This window comes from Pantherophis guttatus, chromosome 2, assembly GCF_059756535.1.
Source record: "Pantherophis guttatus breed Tessera chromosome 2, ASM5975653v1, whole genome shotgun sequence".
Lineage (NCBI taxonomy): Eukaryota > Metazoa > Chordata > Lepidosauria > Squamata > Colubridae > Pantherophis > Pantherophis guttatus.
Genome location: NC_142064.1, coordinates 156,478,498 through 156,499,301, shown reverse-complemented (window position 1 = coordinate 156,499,301; position 20,804 = coordinate 156,478,498). Strand labels below are relative to the sequence as shown.

At 40.5% G+C, this 20,804-nt stretch overlaps 1 protein-coding gene across 3 annotated transcripts; it reads left to right on the top strand.

Moving 5' to 3' along the window:
* Positions 1–321: 321 nt before the first annotated feature.
* On the top strand, positions 322–20,127 carry ENDOV (endonuclease V). 3 transcript variants are annotated; one of them, XM_060688768.2, is made up of 10 exons: positions 322–868; positions 2,536–2,707; positions 4,005–4,139; positions 5,179–5,218; positions 5,777–5,889; positions 6,650–6,718; positions 7,632–7,760; positions 15,757–15,833; positions 16,378–16,439; positions 16,577–20,127. In XM_060688768.2, exons 1-9 carry the CDS (start codon positions 807–809, stop codon positions 16,436–16,438), a joined length of 858 nt encoding a protein of 285 aa, XP_060544751.2. In that variant the 5' UTR covers positions 322–806; the 3' UTR covers position 16,439; positions 16,577–20,127. The 3 variants fall into 3 exon arrangements, with proteins under 3 accessions (XP_060544751.2, XP_087743201.1, XP_087743200.1); XM_087887074.1 differs by having other exon boundaries at positions 645–775; XM_087887075.1 differs by lacking the exon at positions 7,632–7,760 and having other exon boundaries at positions 335–868; positions 16,577–18,647.
* Positions 20,128–20,804: the final 677 nt, after the last annotated feature.

The following is a 20,804-nucleotide window of genomic DNA, read 5'->3' as shown; positions in this document are numbered from 1 at the left end:
ACCTTCTTGAACCTTCTATAAGAATTAGGATATCAACCACACACATTCTAATCATTGGTGCGAAAGAAAAGTTGCCAAACCCAACCTGCCACCTGTAAGGAAAATTGGGAAGATACTGCTCTTCATTTATTCCAATGGCAATTTCTCCTTTCATTTTAGTTAATGTGAGGGGAATCTTCATTCTCCATTCGATGGTATTTCTCCCCCCCCCCCCGGTTTATAGTATGTCCAATAAAATTCCTCTTTCCCGCTTATGAAATTCCCTTAATTGGATTTTTTTAAAAACGTAATTTCCTGGACTTGCTTGTACTCTGGAAGATTAAACATTCGGAGCAGCAAAGAGGTTTTCAATTTCCAAATGGGAAACATGCAATTTGTTTCCTCAACAAACTTTTAATTACCCGTAGCTATCACTCGAGAACGGGTGTTATTTCTGGACAAGCGCCGGTTTATTTATTGCAAAACCACTGGTTAAACAGCGGCGGCTTTGCACCAGAACTGCCACGTCTGAGCTAAACCTGGAATAGTTAAGACGGCATCCGAAACCCTCTCCCCTATTGCCATCGAGTCCTTTTTGCAGCCTTAGCTACAAAAGCGTAATACGGCGGAGCGGGGCTGTGGACGCTCTCAATCGGAAACGCTGAGGATCGTAGCTGCCGCTACGGACGGAGCAAAGCCAGCCCGGTCGCTCGTGCCTCCGCCCTTCGGTGCAAACAGGAAGCCGAAGGGACGGACGGAGCACCGGGCGCCGCAACCGTGAAGCGAACCCCAGGAAGTAGGCAAAACCCAGGGCGCGGACGGACGCCATGGCGGACGGGATGGGAACTAGGGAAGAAGAAGAAGAGGAGACTTTGCGGCGCTGGGAGCGGTAAAACGCCAGCCCGGGGCAACCAGAGATGAAGAAGGCTCGGGGAGGTCTTCCTGCCACCGGGGAACCTGGGATTTGTATTTCTTTTGAGCTGCTGGGTTCTTGGCTCCGCCTCCTGGGTCCCTCGTGGCTGCAGAGGGATTGAAGGGCTCCTGCCTCCAAGGGTGTCCCCTGCCTGGCGGGTTGAGTGCGGGAGGGAAGCGCCCTAAGTTAAAAGCCCGCCCCCCCCCCCCCCCCCAAGCCTGGAAGGGAGGCTGCTGGAAGCCACTGGCTGGGAATCCTTTCCCTGAGCTGAAGAGGTCTCGCTTCTAGACGAGAATGCCAGTAGCCTGCAGATGAGGCGTTGTGGTGCCTCCTTCCCGGAATGGGGGGCTGCGGGTCTAGACATCTTCAGCTGCATTTCCCCGGTTTCTCTACTAGGGCAGGGAGTCTCCAACCGTGGCCACTTTAAGACTTGTGGACTTCAACTCCCAGAATTCCTCACCTAACATGGCTGGCAGGGGGATTCTGGGAGTTGAAGTCCACAAGCCTTAAAGTGGCCAAGATTAGAAACCCCTTATACTAGGACCAAGCTGTGATCTTGATTTGAAGGGTAAAAAAAAAAAAAAAAAAGGAAGGGGAGCTTGGTCGGCAGAGGCCCTCATGTCACAGGAGCGCATCTTTTCCTGTGTTTCATCCCTTTGGAGTCCAGATCACCACACAGCCTTGCTTTAAATTTAATGACAATCCACCATTTGAAAAGGGCCCATCAATTCATCAACATTCTCCGTCAGCATGGAAGCACAAATCAGTAAAAATCAGAAGCTGGAGCAGACCTGTTTGGAGAAAAATACTAGTGCAAGTAGGATCTTTCAGCGTAGAACAAAGTATTTGGGATAGAGAAGTTCCAAAGGATCACAGGATAGCAACATAATCTGATACAGAGTTAGTAAAGAGGGAGCGGTTTTACTCTCTGTTGCACAGTCCTGGAAGCTCAGATCATCCCATGAACACTAGAGAAGACAGTTAGAAAATGTTAGAAAATGCTGTAGGATACTTAAAACAAGATCTTGGATACCGAGCTCTCCCGTTCCTGTTAATCTCAATAAGTAGATGGAAGGTCACAAGTTGTCCATATCTGGAGACACACACACACACACACACACACCACACACACACACACACACACACCGATCCCTGTTTATGAATTAATCAGTGGGATTATTGCCACCAGGACACTGAAGATATGTTAGCCCCAGTATAAGAGGCAATATGCTTCCACATACCAGTTACTAGACAACTTGAGCGGGATATTGGGTTCATTTCTTGCTTGTGGAGTCCCCACATCTGGTCAGCCACAGTGGGATCTGAATATTGTATTTGACAGACTGCCAGATTCGTGTGGCTGTTTTTATGTTCTTTATTGGATTAGTGATGAGTCATCGAATAGGGTCATTTCAAGTTCTTTGAAACCAATAAAACATTCAGGATTATCCATTTGAGAGAAAAAAAATCTTTTTCAAAAAATTTGAAATAGTTCAACATTCTATTCTGGAAGCAGCATTTGGTTTACACGCATATCTCTCCCTTTTTCAATTGCTACCGTTTTTTATATCACCCATAGTGCTTTTTGGCTTAAATGATAATAGGAACTGGCAGATTTTATCTAGTCCTATTGTATTCTGTAGTCAACAAATCCAGATGAAAGAAGATGTGATTGAACAAGACACACAGGAATGGCAGAGCAATTTCTCCTTTACTGGACTGGAAAGAGTTGGAGGAATGGATTTGTCTTTTCTCAAAGAAGATGCCACACGTGCCTGTGCTTCACTGGTGGTGCTCAGCTACCCAGAACTTGAGGTAACAAAGATAAATACTAAAAACATAACAAGGAATTTTTTAACATCTAGGATTAATATTAAGAAGACTAAAATTCCAAGTTTCCCAAAGTTTGACTATCTGCTTTAGTAACTTCAATTTAGTTGTCTTGGTGGATTCCAGCTGAGATATTTGTTTCCATAATAGAATTGAGAATAAACTCTTGGAAGCAATTGAAGAGTAGGTGAATTCTGGGACTATTGTCAAATTTAGGGATGTTCCAACTGTTGTCACTTTAGCTTGTCACTTTTCAAACTATGATCTCCCAGTCCTGATTCTCAAGTTGGGAAATGCTGAGGGCCATCAACATTCTCCAGGTGAAAAGAGTATACAGCATTTTCAAAATTTTGTAATTCTTTTGCCAGTTTTGCTGTCTCGGAATCAAGTTAGTGGAGTTATAATTTTGCTTCTTATCAAATGCCCATATGCATTATAGTTGCCTACAAGAGCATCTCTTCAGAAGATGGTTACTTTAGAAAAACTCAGAAACCACAAGATCTGATAAATGGATGGATGAATATGTATGTTTTCCACTGTTTCAGCCATTCCTTAAAATATTTTCAGGTGTATTTTTGATTTCTCCATGGAGAATGAGCTGTTATGTGTGAAAGTATATGTTTTACCTTCTTGCAAGCATTTTTAAACATTGTGTAGAAAATAACATATTGCTCAGTGCCGTTTTACTTGTAAGAGACCACAAATGTGATTGTCTGCCCGCTGCATTGAGCAATCAAAATATTCCTGACCTTGGCTGCCAAATATAAAATTCCAGAGCTGTCGAGAGAAAGAGAACTGGCAGGAGAGAAGCTTTTTTTCCAGCTCTGAGAATTGACGAAAGAGACAATCTCAACAGTTTGGTAGACAAAGGAAAGGGATGTGATGCGTCTTTTGTTTTAGTCTAGATCAGAAGTAGGAAATCCTTTTTCTTAGCTGGGTTTTTATTTATTCCTTGCTTGATATTTTAAGTAAGTACTTAAATAAATAAATATTTATTTACTTATCATTTTAAAGCACTCTCTAGAACTGGAGGGAGAAATCTGGTATTGCAATGACAGTAGATGCTTGCACAGTCCTGTATCTGTTCTCACCTTACATTTGCAAACACATGAGAAGGTTAAATTTGAACCACTTTGCTGATTTGTTTGGGGCATGCCAAATGTGAACTGGGAGTTCAGTTCAAGGGTTGTGTCTGACCACTGGCCACTTCTGACCTAGATGACCTTGAAAATATTAGTCTTGGTCCTTAGCAAAAATGTCACTTTTTCTTCTGTCATCACAGGTCCTCTATGAAGATTGCTATGTGGTGGCTGTGAATGCCCCCTATGTGGCAGGATTCCTGGCTTTCCGAGAAGTCCCTTTTTTACTGGAGGCTGTACAGCGGCTGGAGACGCAGAAGCCTGGCCTCAAGCCCCAGGTGGGATAGTTTGCATTAATGAAAGGAGTGCTGCTGCTTTATGCCAAAGATATATTTCATCCAGCATTCCCCTCCTTCAAAGAACTAGCAACCAGGGCTTCAAAACATCTGGCCCCTAGCATTTCATGGCTTAGTCCCTGTGGTTATGGATGTTCCCTTTAGGTACCCATGACTGTTTTTTTCTTACCTGAAGGCCAGAACTCCTAAGAACATCTCTGATCTCTCTAGGACAGGGCTGTCAAACTTGCGGCCTGTGGGCTGGGTGTGTCATGCCCATGCCCATGCCCGGTTTAGCGAAGGGGAAAATAGTCCCAATACGTCATGTGATGCCGCGACGCCACAAGTTTGACACCCCTGCTTTAGGAGGACTAGGCCCAAAGTCAGTGTCTTTAAACTGTGCTACAGAGCCAACCTAGTTTAAAAGCCTCTTTTGAGTCATCCAGTCAGAATAAAAAGCACCGTTCCTGAAACAACTAGAGAGGCTTCATTTTAGGAAACTATGGAAGGCCCTAGTTCACCAAGACACCACAACTGGAGTCCTCGAGCAGCTTTTCTCTCATAAAACAGATGCGAAAAGAGATTCTTAGAACTAAAGCACCCTGCAAATGTGATGGGATAACAACTCCCATGATTCCCAGTCTGCACAGCCATACCTTGCATTGGCTTGAGAACAATAATATTTATAAACCTATACACCTGGAGAATACCAGCTGGGGTAGGATCTCAATTAAAAAATTCACATGAATTTGGACATGTCACTTTTTTTTAATATATCAGATCTTGAGGGAGGACAAACAATGCACTTGCTGTATTTCAGATTCAATAAGGTTTTTAGTGACTGATTTTGTGACTAGGTCTCGCATCTTTCTTACTGGGGGAAAGTACAGAAGGTGGCCACTAAGGGTATTTGCCTGCTTTTTTGATACTTTGTGTATGCAAAGCAACACAGGCAATGCTGACATCTTCATTACTGAAACAGCTTCCCACTGTATTACCTATTACCGAAGTGCTCCTTTGTGGGTTTTCTGTTTTTTTCTAGGTGCTTCTTGTAGATGGAAACGGCATCCTGCACCACCGAGGTAAGTTTCCTGGCCCATCCTTGCCAGTAAATCCTATAGATTTACTGTACTGTAAACTTGCATGTAGATTTAAAGTAAATCCTTGAGATTTACTTTCCATCTCTGAGATGTTTACAGCATGCCTTGAATATGCCAACACGGGGAGTCACTGGTTGATTTCTCATTACTGTAGTGTTTGCAGAGCTTTTGGGGAAGAAGTTATTCGTGTTCAGTCTTTTGGCAGTTGCCAGAGAGGAAGGAGGGGAAGACAAAAAAAATTCCATCTCCTCTTCGTAGGCTATACTAGCCTGCTTGCTGACAGTAAGTGAAAAGGTTGTCCTCCCCCACGCCTAAAAAGAACAGCAGAGTAACTGGAAGGCATTTTGGGGAACATCAAGAAATGCATTGCAAGGTTGACAGCACCCTTATGTCCTTCACAGCTTGGCCTTCCTTTGGGAGCTTTTTCAACCTCATGCCCTCATAAAGTGGTGCCAGATTTTTCTCTTCACAATAAAATGGAAACTTCTCTTACCAGTTTTTTTCTTCCAACATCTGCTCCTCCTGCGTTATATTCAACAGGTTTTGGCATCGCCTGCCATCTTGGTGTTCTCACAGATCTTCCCTGTATTGGTGTAGCCAAAAATCTCTTGCAGGTTGAAGGTTTGGCCAATGATGAGCTTCACAAGAAACAAGTAAGTGTTGAAAGGTGTGAATTACATTTCACATTCTTATTTCCAAACAGTAGGGGGGGAGGGGGGCGGATGTTAAAAGAAGCTGCTATGTACAGCCCTTCTGGGTTTTTTTTCTCATTTAAAGTGGGAAAATGATGGAGTTAACCTACAGGATGAAATATATTCAGACTGATTGACAATTAATTATGTAGTGACCAAGATGCACTGCCCACTGTGTATTTAAAAAACCACAGTAAACCATGCCTTCCTGCTGTGTGTGTGTGTGTGTGTGTGTGTGTGTTGCATGGTCTTGACACATGAACATTACTGCAAGGGAAGCCACTTATTTCTATGCAGAGTAAACCTTTAAAGGAGAATTTCAGCCAAGTTATTTTGGTTTCAGACTTTTATTCAGAGATATCCTGTGTAGCAGTGGCCCCCAACCTTTTGGACACCAGGGTTTGGTTCCATGGAGAAAGGTTTTTCCACAGACTGGAGGGGTTATGGTTTTGCATGCTGCCTGCATTTTGTGGATGGGGCTTCGCTTGTTTGCATGACCTGGTTGTGGGTATGCCTTAGACTGGTGCCGGTTCACAGACTGAGGGTTGGGGACCCCTGCTATACAGAACAGCAATGGAGAAGAAACACTGATACTTGACTAGCACAACTCCCTCCTCTTTTTTGTTTTTTGCAGAAAAGGCTGCAGTTTAGGAATTAATCTTGACTTACTTCATCGGTCTCAACACATCTGCTGTAGTAAATTTCTTTCTCCATATTCCAGATCCAAGATCTTCAGGCAGGAGGAGATGCATTCCCACTGACAAGTACCTCTGGGAAAATCTTGGGTATGGTAAGTATTTTTGGGAAGGCGGCGTCTGTCTATCGGAAGTGGAAAGAGTCTGAAGAAATGAGTGCAATAAAAAAGAAAGATCGATTTATCCTCAGTCACGGAAGCAGTCTTTCCAACATGAACATTGTCTTAAGTAGCAGACTTTGTCTGGGGTTCTTATAGAAAAGTGATTAATAAATGTAAGTGAGTAAGTGAGTGAATGAAGGCATGAATGAGTGCTGCATAGTCACCTTTTTCTTTCTTCCATTTCAAAATCCAGCTTCTCCTTCCATTAGCTAGCTAGAATTTTTCACAGATCTATTTTGTTAAATAGAAGAGACACCTAGCAGGAAAAAAGAGAAAGAAAAACAGAACTCAGTGTGTACCATATGCACTTACACACTGAAGTATTGCCTACATAAAATCCCAAAGGTGCTTTTTCAAAAGCCAACTGGATTTTGTTTTTCCTTGAAGACGTTTGACTTCTCATCCAAGAAGCTTCTTCAGTTCTGACTGAATGGTGGAAGAGGGAAGGATTTATATTTTTTGTAGTCATCTGGTCATTAGCACTCTTTCTGAGAGTCATTGAGGCCACATGGAAGTTTATTTGTGCCCTCAGGGTCATCTGAATAGTGTAAATGGGTGTGGAACCTTCTTGGAACTGCTGAAAGGACTGAAGAAGGTTCTTGGATGAGAAGCGAAACATCTTCAAGGAAAAGCAAAGTCCAGTTGTCTTTTAAAAAAGCATCTTTGGGACAATGAGGACGTGGATGACTGAGAATCTCTATAGACATTTTGCCTACTTAAGGGTTCAAGAAATATATGAGTCTGATGTTTACATGGTTCCTACCCCATTTTGCTTGTTCATTCATGTTCTTTGGACATTGCACAGTTTTCATGTATCTAGCAGTATCTCTGTTTCTTAACTGCCCAGGCCTTGCGTAGCTGTGCCAAGAGTACAAAACCTGTATACATCTCAGTAGGCCACAAGATAAGTCTACTATCAGCTGTGCGCCTGGTCCATTCTTGTTGCAAGTATCGGATTCCTGAGCCCATCCGGCAGGTATGAGCAGAATATGCATTTAGAATGCCAATACCATCAACCTCAAAGCTAAGCAACTTGGTCAACACTCTGAATGCTTGGACTTCAATTCCCAGAGTTCCTAACTAATGATGACCATTGCTAGGAATTCTAGGAGCAGAAGTCCATTCATCTAGAGCAGAGGTGTCAAATTTGGTTTCATTGAGGGCCACATCAGGGCTGTGTTTGACCTCGGGGGGCTGGGGTGGGCGTGGCCAGCTCAATGTCACCTGTGGCCTGAGCGCTCTGCCAGCAAAAACGGGCTCCCGAGTTCTGTTTTTGCTGGCAGAGGCACCGTGGACTAGTCCTTTGCTGTTTCCAGGGCGGCCCCACAGGTGAGATCTAAGCACCCCGCGGGATGGATCTGGCTCGCGGGCCTTGAGTTTGACACTCCTGATCTAGAGGACACCCTGGTTAGAAGAAACTAGGAAGCTAGGTGAGGGCTAGGTGATCTGAGCTATGCTCTATCAGATCATTCTTCATTTATTTATTTATGAACTTCATTTATTTTACTATAATACTTCACCAAATACTTCTGGAAAGTCATAAATAGGGTGCAAAGTTGGCAGAAATTCTATTCTTTCATTTCAACATTCTGCCTCCTGAAGACGTGCAAATAAATCATTTTAGGGCTTGATTTAGAAATTTAGAAAATGACATCATTCAACTGGGACTACATAAGCAATTATGCAGTTTGACTGAGGTCCTGAATCAGAAGCAAAATATAATAATTTCAATCCTTAGGTTTCCTACTGATTGAAAACTAATAATACATTGAACATTTTAAGTTTTAAATAAAAGTATATGAAATTTACATTTATATCAGACTCTTCTGAAGAGTTGAAACTTTCCCAGTATCAGAGAAATTGAAACAGGAATTTTAAATTTTAGGTCTTAAAAAGGAACATAACCTTTTTAAAACCTAAAATTTACCCTGGATCTGCAGAATTGGTATCTGCTCCATTTTGGATGGATCTAGATAATCCCTTTTTAAAAAATCTCTAAAATGTTTGGGTTAGGAAGCCAAAATGTATTCTCTGTAAATAAGCATCCCATATTTAAACAAGAAGCTCTGTACAACTAATTCCCGGATCACATTGCTTGCACAGTGAATAGAATCTGCTGGGCCAATGGTACTGCTGATCTGCAGGAGTCTGCAGGCTACAGAGATTGCTGAGCCAGAATGCAGCCAGTGGATGGCAGTGCTGGATCACCGTTTATGCACCTTGAGACAGAGTTTGAGCAAGGAGAGATTTTAGCACAAAATGTGTGGGCCACAGCCTTGCCAAGAGCTAGCCTTGAAGGTTGCAACCATGCTTTCAATATATGCACCTGTGGCAAAGAAAAGCTCAAGCAGAGCAGTTTCTCACCTCTTGGCAGGGATGTTCTGATAGAAGGTACCATTCCTAATGTCAAGAGTGCTCAGATTTATGAGCCAATAATAAGCCACTGCTCCCATGTCAGCATCTTCCTAAATGCTAGCTTCATTCTAAGCTTCAAAGAGAGAATCCATTTGAACCCCTTATAGCAGGGCTTCTCAACCCCCGGTCCTTGGACAGGCACCGGTCCATGACATGCCAGAAACCAGTCCATGCAAACAAGCGAAGCCCCGTCTGCAGGATGCAGGCAGCACATGAAATCACGCCCCTTCCAGTCCACAGAAAAACCTCTCTCCATGGAACCAGTCCCAAAAGGTTGGGGGCCACTGCCTTATAGGTCCCCGCGCGAAATAGTTGTGGGAAACAAAAGTCAGCATGTTGAGATGCTCTCCTCTTGAGCTGAAGCATATTTTAGATGTGCAAAACTTCAAGTAATCTAGTTGTAGAAGAAAGGCAGAATACAATACGCCCCAAGATGACAGCAAACAGTTAAGATTTTCTGCATCTCTTTGCTTCCATTATTGGTCATCCGGATTTTTGCAACTTAGATCTGGTTGTCTTGTGTTTGATCAGCCCTTGACCACTGCTTTTATTTTTGTTCGTGATGCTGTCCATAACTCAATGGTAGATGACTCGATGATTTATGCTTGGCATGCAGAAGTGTCAGCTTCATTCCCTGCCATCCTCAGATAAGGTCAGTAAAATGCATGCAGGAAATCCTTGAGAGCCTCAGTCAGGCAGTGTTGGTAGTACCAAGCTGAGAAACCAATGGATTGATTCAGTATTGGACAGCTTCCCATGTTCCTTACCCACACATCCTCCTAAGAAGTCCTGAACAAATAACTCAATAACTTAGCGCTGAAATTAGGGTCCATGCTCTGTGCATGATGGTGATTAGAAGCAGCAGATATTCCTTCTTCTAGTATGTAGGCAGATATACATGGTTCTTGATTGTCAATGTTTCCAGCACTGGCACAGAAGCCATAAGTATTCAAAAGAGACAGTGTTTGCATGCCTTTTTATGGAAGAAACATTTCATGTGCCAAAACTGACTTTAGTCACCCACTAATATTCCTTCTGATGTGAATATCTCCACTGTAACACAGACACAACTCTGTGCCTTGCTTGCTCCCATCCTCTCTTCCTTTGCTGCAGCATATCTTGCATTTCACTGCCCATTAGCATCTTTATGCTGCCACTCCCACTTTCCTCCCTGGGGAAAGTCAGGCTGCAGCCCAAAAGTGGAAAAAAGCTTAAAATAAGAAGAGGTGCCTCCCAGCCCTGGGATAATAGCAATAACACATGGCAGAAGTAATAAGTCTGCCATCTTTTTGCAACAAAAGCACTTGCACAGACTTGGGCATCTGACCAGCCTGATGTTTTCTATTTTTTCATACTCCTGGCATAATCCCCAATCTCTAATGCCACTGCTAGCCTACTCCAAAAATAGATGCGATCTTGAGAGATTATTAAGGCAACATGACCCACCTTATTGATTAGCCTCTTGGGTTAATAAGCTAGATTAAGCCGTTTTAGCACAATGTTAGGAGTGAAATGATGCTACAGTCTTTGCTCTTCCCTTTCCCTGCCATGGAAGCAAAATGAGGGTAGCGATGCTGAAGGTGGCATTAATAATCTTTGATGAAGAAGCAGGAAAATGAAACAAGGCATTTTATTGAAAAGGTGCTGGAATGTTCAGTATTGCGATTCCTTGGATATTGAATCAATTGAATACTTAGCCATTGCAATTTCTGAGCCACAACATTCCTGACTGAGAATCCAGTCTTTGGTTAAACAAGAATAGTTATTTGCTAACTAGATTTTTTTAAAAATCACATATGGGAGAGAGATTTTCCTCTAATGTAAGAGTCTGATCTTAAACCATATTTATTTTCATAGTGATGTGTCTGATCTTAAGCCATATTTATTTTCATCCAAAACTGATTATCTTTTGTTTTTAATTATCTCAAATATAATTTTATTAAGAATTGTAATTACAATAGTAGAACCTGATACAAATTAAACTTAGAGAAAGAGAAGAGAATGGAAAGAAAGAATAAAATGTGCAAGAAAAGAGAAAAAGAAAAGAGAATATAGTAAAGAAAAAGAAAAGAAATATATAGAGAAAAGACTTCCAGTCTTCATCACCACAAGTATAACAACTCTTCAAAAGTTAAACAGACATCCCCTCATCCCATATTCCATCCCTTAACTATAAACAAATCCATAAATCATCAACATTTCAATCTTGATGTCAGCAAAAAGTCCAGAGGGTTGCCAGAACATCGTAAAAAAATATTTTAACCTTGATCAAATAAAGCAACTATATATTTCTTCATTTTACTTCTAGCTATCTTAACCTTTAATTCAATCCAAAATTGTCAAAGGATTTTTTTTTCAGTTCTTCTTTATCCCGTCTTACATATTTCTTTAAGGTTTAACAAGCCTCTTTTCTAAATCCAATATGAAAATATTTTCCATGTCATTTTCTTGGTGAATCATTTGCATTTTCCTTTCATTTTTAAAACTTTGGCCAATTTCTATTGTATGTCCAATAACACATTATTTTCCAAATCATTATCTTGGGCTATCATTTGTTGTTCCATATTTTCTACTTTATTTTATCACATAAAATTTGTCCCACATCTTTCATTCCTCCATTAACATGTTTTAGTCTATCCATAGAAGGATATCATTACTGACAGTTGATACTGTAATTATTAACTTCTGACTCCTTTCTTCAAAGATTTCCTTTAATGTTAACATTTGTTATAATGTTTTGTATCATTCTGTAAATCTCGGGATTAACTGACATCAGCTGTTGTTGTTTTCTGCTTAAAATGTTTATTCCCCTCCAATTTCTAAAATCATCACTTATTTTTTGTTATTGACTTGCCATTGCCAAGATAGCAAAATATACCTGTTTCCTATGAGAAGTTGTTTATTTTTTATAGATAAATCAAAAACCTTATTTTCCAATATTGTAAATTTACTGGACCCTTAATCCATTCATAACTATCTTAGATTAAAATCTTATTTAGTTTTTCACTTTTTATTTCAAATTCTTTAAGTTCTAAAGATTGTAAATATTTTTTATTTTGTTCAACGTTGAAGATAAACTCATCCGATGAAGTTTTTTCAAACCTATCTCTAGATCTAGTTCTAGAGTAGTTAATAAGCAATTTCTGAAAGCTATTAAAAAGTGAGGTTTGCAAACTTAGTGTTCTTTAAAAGTCTCCATCTCAGTTGGGAGCAGGAGGGCTAATCCCATTGTCTTCTGGTGCTCAAACCCATGAAAAACGGCTGTCCTATGGTCTCCTTGCCAGGAGCAGCCATCTGGAGCCAATATGGGTGATTCTCTTTTTTATCATATAAATTCCAAGGAATTGGCATGCATACCAGTTCCTTGGTCTTTGCTGCAGATGTCATCCCTGCTTTTCCAAAGCCATCTTCAGTTTTTAATTATCTAAAATTCTATTTCCAATTTTTGGGTTATTAAAATGTTTTGCAGGTGCTTTTAAAATAGAAAAGTAGGCTAAAATATGTACTAGAGAAACAAAACGGCTAAATGGCATTTAATTATGTTGGAGATGACTGGCTTTTAGCTTCTGTTATTGCCAGTAATTATTGGCTGGAGCCATTTGTATTCAACAGTTCTTGCCTTGTAGAATTTGTTGATATGGAGCCAAATGATGTAAATTAATTTTGTTAAGCAGATCTAAAACAAATTAATTTGTCATAACAAATCTATCTAAATGTTCAAACCCCCATTCCTTTCACAAAAGGTGGGCATGCAAAATAGCCAAGGTGATCTTTTGTGTCTTCATGACATACACAAGCTTTTATGCTACAGAAAGTTATTCATCTGCTCCCTAACCTGGGAGCTTGAATCATTATGTACCAATAGTGGATTATTCCTATCTGTTCTTTATATAGTATAATTAACACAATAGGTTAAAACAGTAATGCCATTCTAGATCCTATAAGATTTCAGTTCCCATCACCATTGGCAGTCTAGAAGGTTCATTGATTCGGTGTCCCTCAACTAAAGGATTTAATATTCCCTCCATTGTTCCCTATTTTGTGATATATCAGATGGCACCCAGAAATTCATAATGTCTGCTGAGTACTTGTAAACTGTCTTGGTTCTTAGGAAAGCGAAATAAAGATTTGGCTGAGAAGACATACATTAAATAGACACAAGGAACTTTGTTCAAAAAGTAAAAGGCAGTATAGTTGTAAGAAGGTTGGGCCCACTTGACCAGAAAGTTCACTACCGTGTTTCCCCAAAAATAAGACTCTGTCATATATTTTTTGAACCCTGAAATAAGCGCTTGGCCTTATTTTCGGGGAGGTCTTATTATTTTGGGGCACGTGGAGCAAGACAGGGCTCTCCTTGCCGTCTTACCTGATTTCTAGCTTTGTCTCCCTAACCCTAACCAGAGGAAATGTCGGGGACTGGCTCTGCATGCATTTAAATATTTTCAGGGAGGGCTTATTTTGGGGGAAACTCGGTAGGTGATTTGGAGCTAGTCTAGGGATACTAGATCTGGGCTGGGGGAAAAAACCCAACCTCTGCATACTATTAAAGGGATCACCTTTGCTGCAATCTAGTGGTTGTCCAGATGTCTGCAGTCCAGATTTGCTAGTCCTACGATAATTATTTCCTTTCAGCCTGGTCACTCTTATATATTTGCTGTAATAATATCCGTGGGATAAAGAATACGAAGCTTGAAAAAGAAAGATGAACGACGTTTAAGCTTAAAAGAAATGTAAAGTTTATCAGAGGAAGGGCTATTAGTGCTGTGGTTAATGGAAGGCTGCTTTGGAACACTGCACGTGACCACTGACTATCTGTCCATCCATCTCTCAAAAAAGTAGAGAAAGGATAAATCGGGAATTATGGAATGAAGAATGTGAAAACGGTAGGTCAGAGTAACTGAAGATAGAATGTACAGCGGAATTGAAGAAAGCAGCCAAAGGGTAGGGTGCCTGCAAAGGATTGCTCAGATAAGAAGTTCAGTCAATGAGATAGAACAGGAGTGACCAAAGGTGTAGGTCAATACATCTGGACCTCCATGATTTTGTACTTTCATACCTATCTATTCCTTGCTGCTACTCCAATGAAATCAGCTCGAGGAAGAAGGTTCTCAGTTAGATCCCGTTCTGAGGCTATAGCAGGCTTGAGAAACCTGACTGTGTGTGTACATTTAGTTCTTTTTTCCCTCTGTTTGCTGTGATCATTCACCAGAGCAGGTTGGTGTTTCTAGATCAGCCTCCCTCTTTCAAGGCATGTTACAAAAATCAAAAGGACTCACAACTTTTATTAAAAGGCTTTGGTGACAGTAAAGTGATGACATGAGTGCAACTCACAAAAGTTGATGCCTTTTAATAAAGTTTGTTAATCTGAGAAGGTACTACTAGACCTCCTGATTTTTTTGTCTTTCCCATCCTGCCACTTGTCAGGTGCTTTGTACTTCAATTCCTGTTCCCAGCAGACTGAGGTGTCTGGGAATTCTTGTTCATCTGGAAAATACCTTCTGTGCAGACCTGTTTTGGCCCATTGAGATGAATTGTTCTAAAATTCAGACAGCTGTCAAATTTCTTGAACCTTCTCATCCCTTACCCAGTTCCACTGCAAGTTTAATTGTACCAGATGCCAAAGCTGTCACCCAGTTTGGTTTTGTTCCAGAATTTGGCAGCAATTCTATAGAGAAATGTATTGAAAGACCCAATCCTAGAAAAGAAAGCATGGTGTCCATTAACACATTTATTTCCTTTGCTGTGAAGAATTTAGGTAGCCTTTGGCAGCTCATATCAAACTGCTCAGTTTGCATTGAATGGAATAAAATATACATTGTTTGAAAGAGGCAGCTTGGCATTCTCTTGATTCTTTTTTCTCTCTCAAAAAGAAGCACAGTGGAACTGGTTTGGATTGAGATTGTAATGTGGCATGTATAAGAAGCTATCAGTTATAAGCCTTTCTCCTCTTGGTGCAGTCCCAGCCTGGTTCCCAACCTCTTAAATGAAAAGCTGCTATTTAGTGGATCTTTTTAGCAATGTAAATTGGAGACATTAAAGTAAAAAAAATGAAAACTACCCTCATCTTGATGCTGGTAGTTTTTTTCCTGTCAGATGTCCTCACTTTTAGGTAAGGAAAAGGAGTGTGGTTGCTAACCACATTTTTAAAGTATTATAAACAATAGTTTGACTCATAGTCCGACTCAGAATAAGCTTTTTACATTTCCATGACCACAACTGAAAAATAATATTAGCCAGATGAGCCATTGGTCTGATCCAACATGGGTTTTCATATACATTATTTGCAAGCTTTTGACCGGTGGTGAGCAGAATGGGCTCATTTTCTTCCCAGTCTAAAAATGTATCATGAGAGGTAACCCTCAATTCTCTTTGGGATAGAAGTTGCATTGTGATTGGCCGAAATCTGATTAGGACTGAGATTTGTAAGATGATTTTTTTCCCCTTTAGCCCTGTCCTTTCTGCCTCCTCCCATTCTCCTAGAATTCTAGAAATTGTCACTTTCACCAGTCAACCTAATTAATCTTTTCTCCTTATTTTCCTCTTGGCCCTGATTATAGGCGGATATAAGATCCAGAGAATATATCCGGAAACATATGGAGGTCAACATTGGTGTGCCCCCTCCTCAGACAGAGAGGTAGGTGTTTATGTGGCTGGAAAGCTATATGTGCCACCCCTCCACCTGCTTTTTTAATGCTCTTTGGGAATGGCATTAAAGTGGCATCCAGGGTCTGTCCTGTTCCTCAGGACCAGCTATTTCTGGCAGAGCCTCATACGTCTCTGCAAATTACATGGTTTCCCAAAATGTTTGAATTAGATTTGCTACAACCTTGAAATGATCACAAAACACATTCATATCTTGGAGCAAAGGTGCCCATTTGGCAGCAAAGGTATCTAGGCGATATGTATGTTCTGGAAGAGTTGCACGTCACCTTTGCTGTGATACATCCAGAGTTATTCCAGGAAAGTGACATTTTATTCTTAGAAATCAGTCTTCTAATGAGTAGCATTAGCTTACAAGGAAGGAAAGTAAAAAAAAAAAGAAGTGGAATTTAAAATACAGTCTCTACAGATGGATTGGGATAACATACTCCACCTTTACATAATTGCATCCCAACATCTAATGCTAGTGTCTAGATTTTTGTCATGACACATGTTTGATCACTTGCTTCCTTCTTTAGAGGCCAAGATCTGGAAAGTGCCAGATTGGGGGAAGCTGACAAAGATGAAGACAAGCATTGAGGTATGTCTGTTCCAGGGTGGGCGCTTAAGTTGGGACAATTTCCCATTCCAAACCTTGTACTCTTTCAGATTCATTTGGGGTGGGGTGGGGTGTCATCTTAGTTTGACTTTGTCCTGTTTTGTACCCTTCTTTCCTAGAGCTAATCACAAAGATGAGCTTTCATCTCTAAGGCCACCATCCTGGGGAAGAGAATGTGGCAATTTCCATCTATTCCACAAAGCACTGCCCAGAGGTCAAAGACAATCAAGACAGCTCTTTCAAGAGCACTTTCATCCAGGGATTTGTCAACCCCATTTTGGAGCAAGAAACATCATCCTAACAGAGTAGGCCTGGTCTTTAAGTGAACACAAAAGGCAAACGAAATGATCCGGATGAATAGTGATCTAAGGCAGTGATGATGGTGGTGGACGGGTTGCCCTGTGTAGCTGACAGATTACTTTCCTGCAGTGCAGAGAATCTTGGGTGAATTCCTCAGGAAGGACTTTTTTGTCTACCATCTGCTCCATTGCTTATCCTGAAGTTTCCTTTCAGGACAGTAAAAATCCTGAAACTTAGGATAGCTTTCCCAATTTTGGTCCTTTCCAAGTGTGCTGCCTGGGAATTCTGGCAGTTGAGGGCCAACATATTCTGGAAGGGAATAAATCATTATGTGCCAGTTTAATGGTCATAGGCTCGGCTTGATCCCTGTAAGCAAAAAAATACATTTCCTAACACGGCATTACATATTGACTGAAGACACTGAACGCTGACTATGGTATGATATTTTGTTTTTAAATTATTGTGAAATGCTGTTTTCTGCTTATTCTATTTATCCTATTTGTACACTGCACACTCCTGGCAAAGCTACCTTGTGGCAGTGTATGTGCATCTATGGTGATGGGGAGTATATATTGGTTTTAATAGGTTGAATAGTGTGAATTATTCACAACAATTTGCTCAATTTTCCTGCCATGAAACTGATGCTGGTTAAACCTGTTATTGAGCTAGAAAAGAGTTTGGGTTATCCTTGAAATCACAAGTGCCTTAAATACTCTTTATATTCCTTTTTACCCATTCTAGCCAAAGTGAGTTGCTCCATGTCAAGTTGGCTGTGGTGAGTTCTCCCGCAGCGAGTTGACCATGGCGAATTGGCTATGACAAGCTGGCCACAGTGAGTTGGCTGCAGCGAATTGTCCCATTCCCTACTGCAGAGGCACAGTAATTGTCCTGATGCCACACTGTCCGTCCTTGTGTTCTTCCTCTTTGCCTGGGATGGTGCTGAGATTTTGGAAAGACTACTGATGCAGTGATAGAGCTGGGCATCTGCTAATTCTCAGATCTGTCTCATCTGCCCACTTCTTGTCTCTCTTCCCCGAGAGCAGGTACTCATCAGTGCCAGAAATAAGTAACTTGTTTCTAGGTTACGCACTCCAAGAGTTCTAATTTCAGAGAAGGAGTCAGTTGTTTCATAGGGCTTCTGTTCTCTAGTGCCATCTTACTGCGTTGCATCAACTGTGCAACAACTTTACAATAGAGAAGAGAGAGTCTAGATTAACACAACTTTGCTCAGGTTAGTGATAAGGCTAGTGAAGAAATCAAACCTGTTTACTAAAGGGGAAGTCCTGAGTTCAGTGGCACTTATTAGAAAGTCAGCAGGCTGCAGGCTACAGCTTCTGTTCCCCAAGGTATTCTAGCATCCACCTAGAAGTGCAGAAACCAGCTGTAGAAACACTTTCTGTCGATAAACAATCTCCGAAAACTGCTTTCCTGGAGATACTGAAAACATTGCTCAATTAATTAATTAGCTACCAGAGAGTCTGTTAATGAGCTTTTCAAATTCTCCTGCATTTGTTGGCAGCTCTAAGGGGTTTTATCCTCCTGCCCCTCTCCAGGATAAATGAAAATGGTCTCTGAACATTAATGGGGCATCAAGAATGTGGTTAAATACATTTTTTTCCAAGTTATAATTCTATGTAAATTTTAATCCTTTACTCCACATATTCTCCCCTTGATCAAGCATTATATTCAAGTTTTTTCCCACTTACAGTGCATTCAGAAAGTATTCCGACCCCCTTCATTTTTGTCAATTTTGTTATGCTGGATCCTGATTCTTCAGTTATTGAAATTCATTTTTTTCTCATTAATCTGTACTCAGTATCCTATAATGACAAAGTGAAAACAGAATTGTAAAAATGTCTGTAAATTTATTAAAAAAAACAAATCAAAATATTGCATTGACATAAATATTCAGACCAGAGGTGAGTTTCAGCAGGTTCGGACCAGTTCTGGAGAACTGGTAGCGGAAATTTTGAGTAGTTCGAAGAACTGGTAGTAAAAATTCCAACTGGCCCCGCCCCCATCTATTCTCTGCCTCCCAAGTCCCAGCTGATCGGGAGGAAATGGGGATTTTGCAGTAACCTTCTCCTGGAGTAGGGTGGGAATGGAGATTTTACTTTATGGAATATACTTCCCCTGCCACGCCCACCAAGCCATGTCATGCCCACCAAGCCACACCCACAGAACCGGTAGTAAAAAACTTTGAAACCCACCACTGATTCAGTCCCTTTGCAACAACACTTGAAATTTAGCTCTGGTGATTCCCATTTCTCTTGATTGTTGCTGACATGCTTCTATACCTTGATTGAGGTAAATTAAACTGATTGGACATGATTTGGAAAGGCACATATCTGTCTATAGAAGGCCTCACAGCTGACAATGCATATTGTAGCACAGCAAAAGTCACGAAGTCAAAAAACTGCCTGCAGCGCTCAGAGACAGAATTATTGCAAGGCATAGAACTGGGGAAGGCTGCAATAAAATTTCTGCTGCACTGAATTTCGGTTCACTGAAGGTTCCTAAGAGCACAGTGGCCTCCATAATTCTCAAATGACACAACCAGTACTCTTCCAAGAGCTGGTCATCCAGACAAACTAAGCAATCGGTGGAGAAGGGCCTTAGTAAGAGAGGTGACCAAGAACCCAAAAGTCACTCTGACTGAGCTCCAGAGATCCTGTGTGGATCAGTTTTTTATACCAGATTTATAGAATTTTTATAATACGATGTACTGTTGGTATTCAGCTGCTGATAAATTGTCAAAAAAGTGTAAGGCATCTGAAGATAAATTTTATTTTTGATGGACGTGTAAAAAAGCTAAAAATTATTGGGATCAGATGTACCTTTATTTTGAGAATTCTTGGAATAAATGTGCACTTGAAACCAAAGATTTTTCTTTTACGTTTGATGGATTGAAAAAAAAAGTGGGACTTTATATGATCACAGCAGCAAGACAGAGATGGAGGGATTTACAGATTCCCACAATGGAAGAATGGATGGTGAAGTTAATGGAGTTGGCAGAGCTGGCAAAATTGGCAACATTGATTAAAGAAAGACTTTAACTTTGTTGCTACTTGGAAACCACTTTTGGATTGTTTTCTTGAAACTGAAAGAAATGAAACTTTAATCGTGGGATTGATTATTAGAACTTTATAATTATCAGAATATTATATGCTTATATTTGTATAGGTACCAAAGAAAATTGGAAGTTTTGTTTTCTATTTTTTTCCTATTGTTCCTTTTCTACATTCTAATCTTGTTTCCATCTTGACCTTTCCCCTATTTTTTTATTTTTCTGTTTTATATTTTATTCTTTGTTGAAACGATAACATTTTGTAAATGAAGAATGTTTACTATATAAACTATGTCCACAATTCATAGGTTGTCTGCTGATCCTGGTAACCATCCTTTGTTGAAATGCAGTGATTGCACACAAGAAGCACTGCTGGGAGCCAATAGAATAGAATAGAATAGAATAGAATAGAATAGAATAGAATAGAATAGAATAGAATAGAATAGAATAGAATAGAATAGAATAGAATTCTTGATTGGCCAAGTGTAATTGGACACATACAAGGAATTTGTCTTGGTGCATATGCTCTCAGTGTACATAAAAGAAAAGATACATTCGTCAAGAATCATAAGGTACAACACTTAATGATAATCATAGGGAAACAGTCAATATAAATCTTAAGGATACCAGCAACAAGGTTACAGTCATACAGTCATAAGTGATAGGAACAATGACAAGGTTAACAGTAGTGCAGACTTAGTAAATAGTTTGACAGTGTTGAGGGAATTATTTGTTTAGCAGAGTGATGGTGTTTGGGAAAAAACTGTTCTTGTGTCTAGTTGTTCTGGTGTGCAGTGCTCTATAGCGTCATTTTGAGGATAGGAGTTGAAACAGTTTATGTCCAGGAGGCGAGGGGTCTGTAAATATTTTCACTGCCCTCTTTTTGACTCGAAGGCAGGTTGGTAGTAATTGTTTTTCCTGCAGTTCTAATTATCCTCTGAAGTCTGTGTCTATCTTGTTGGGTTGCAGAACCAAACCAG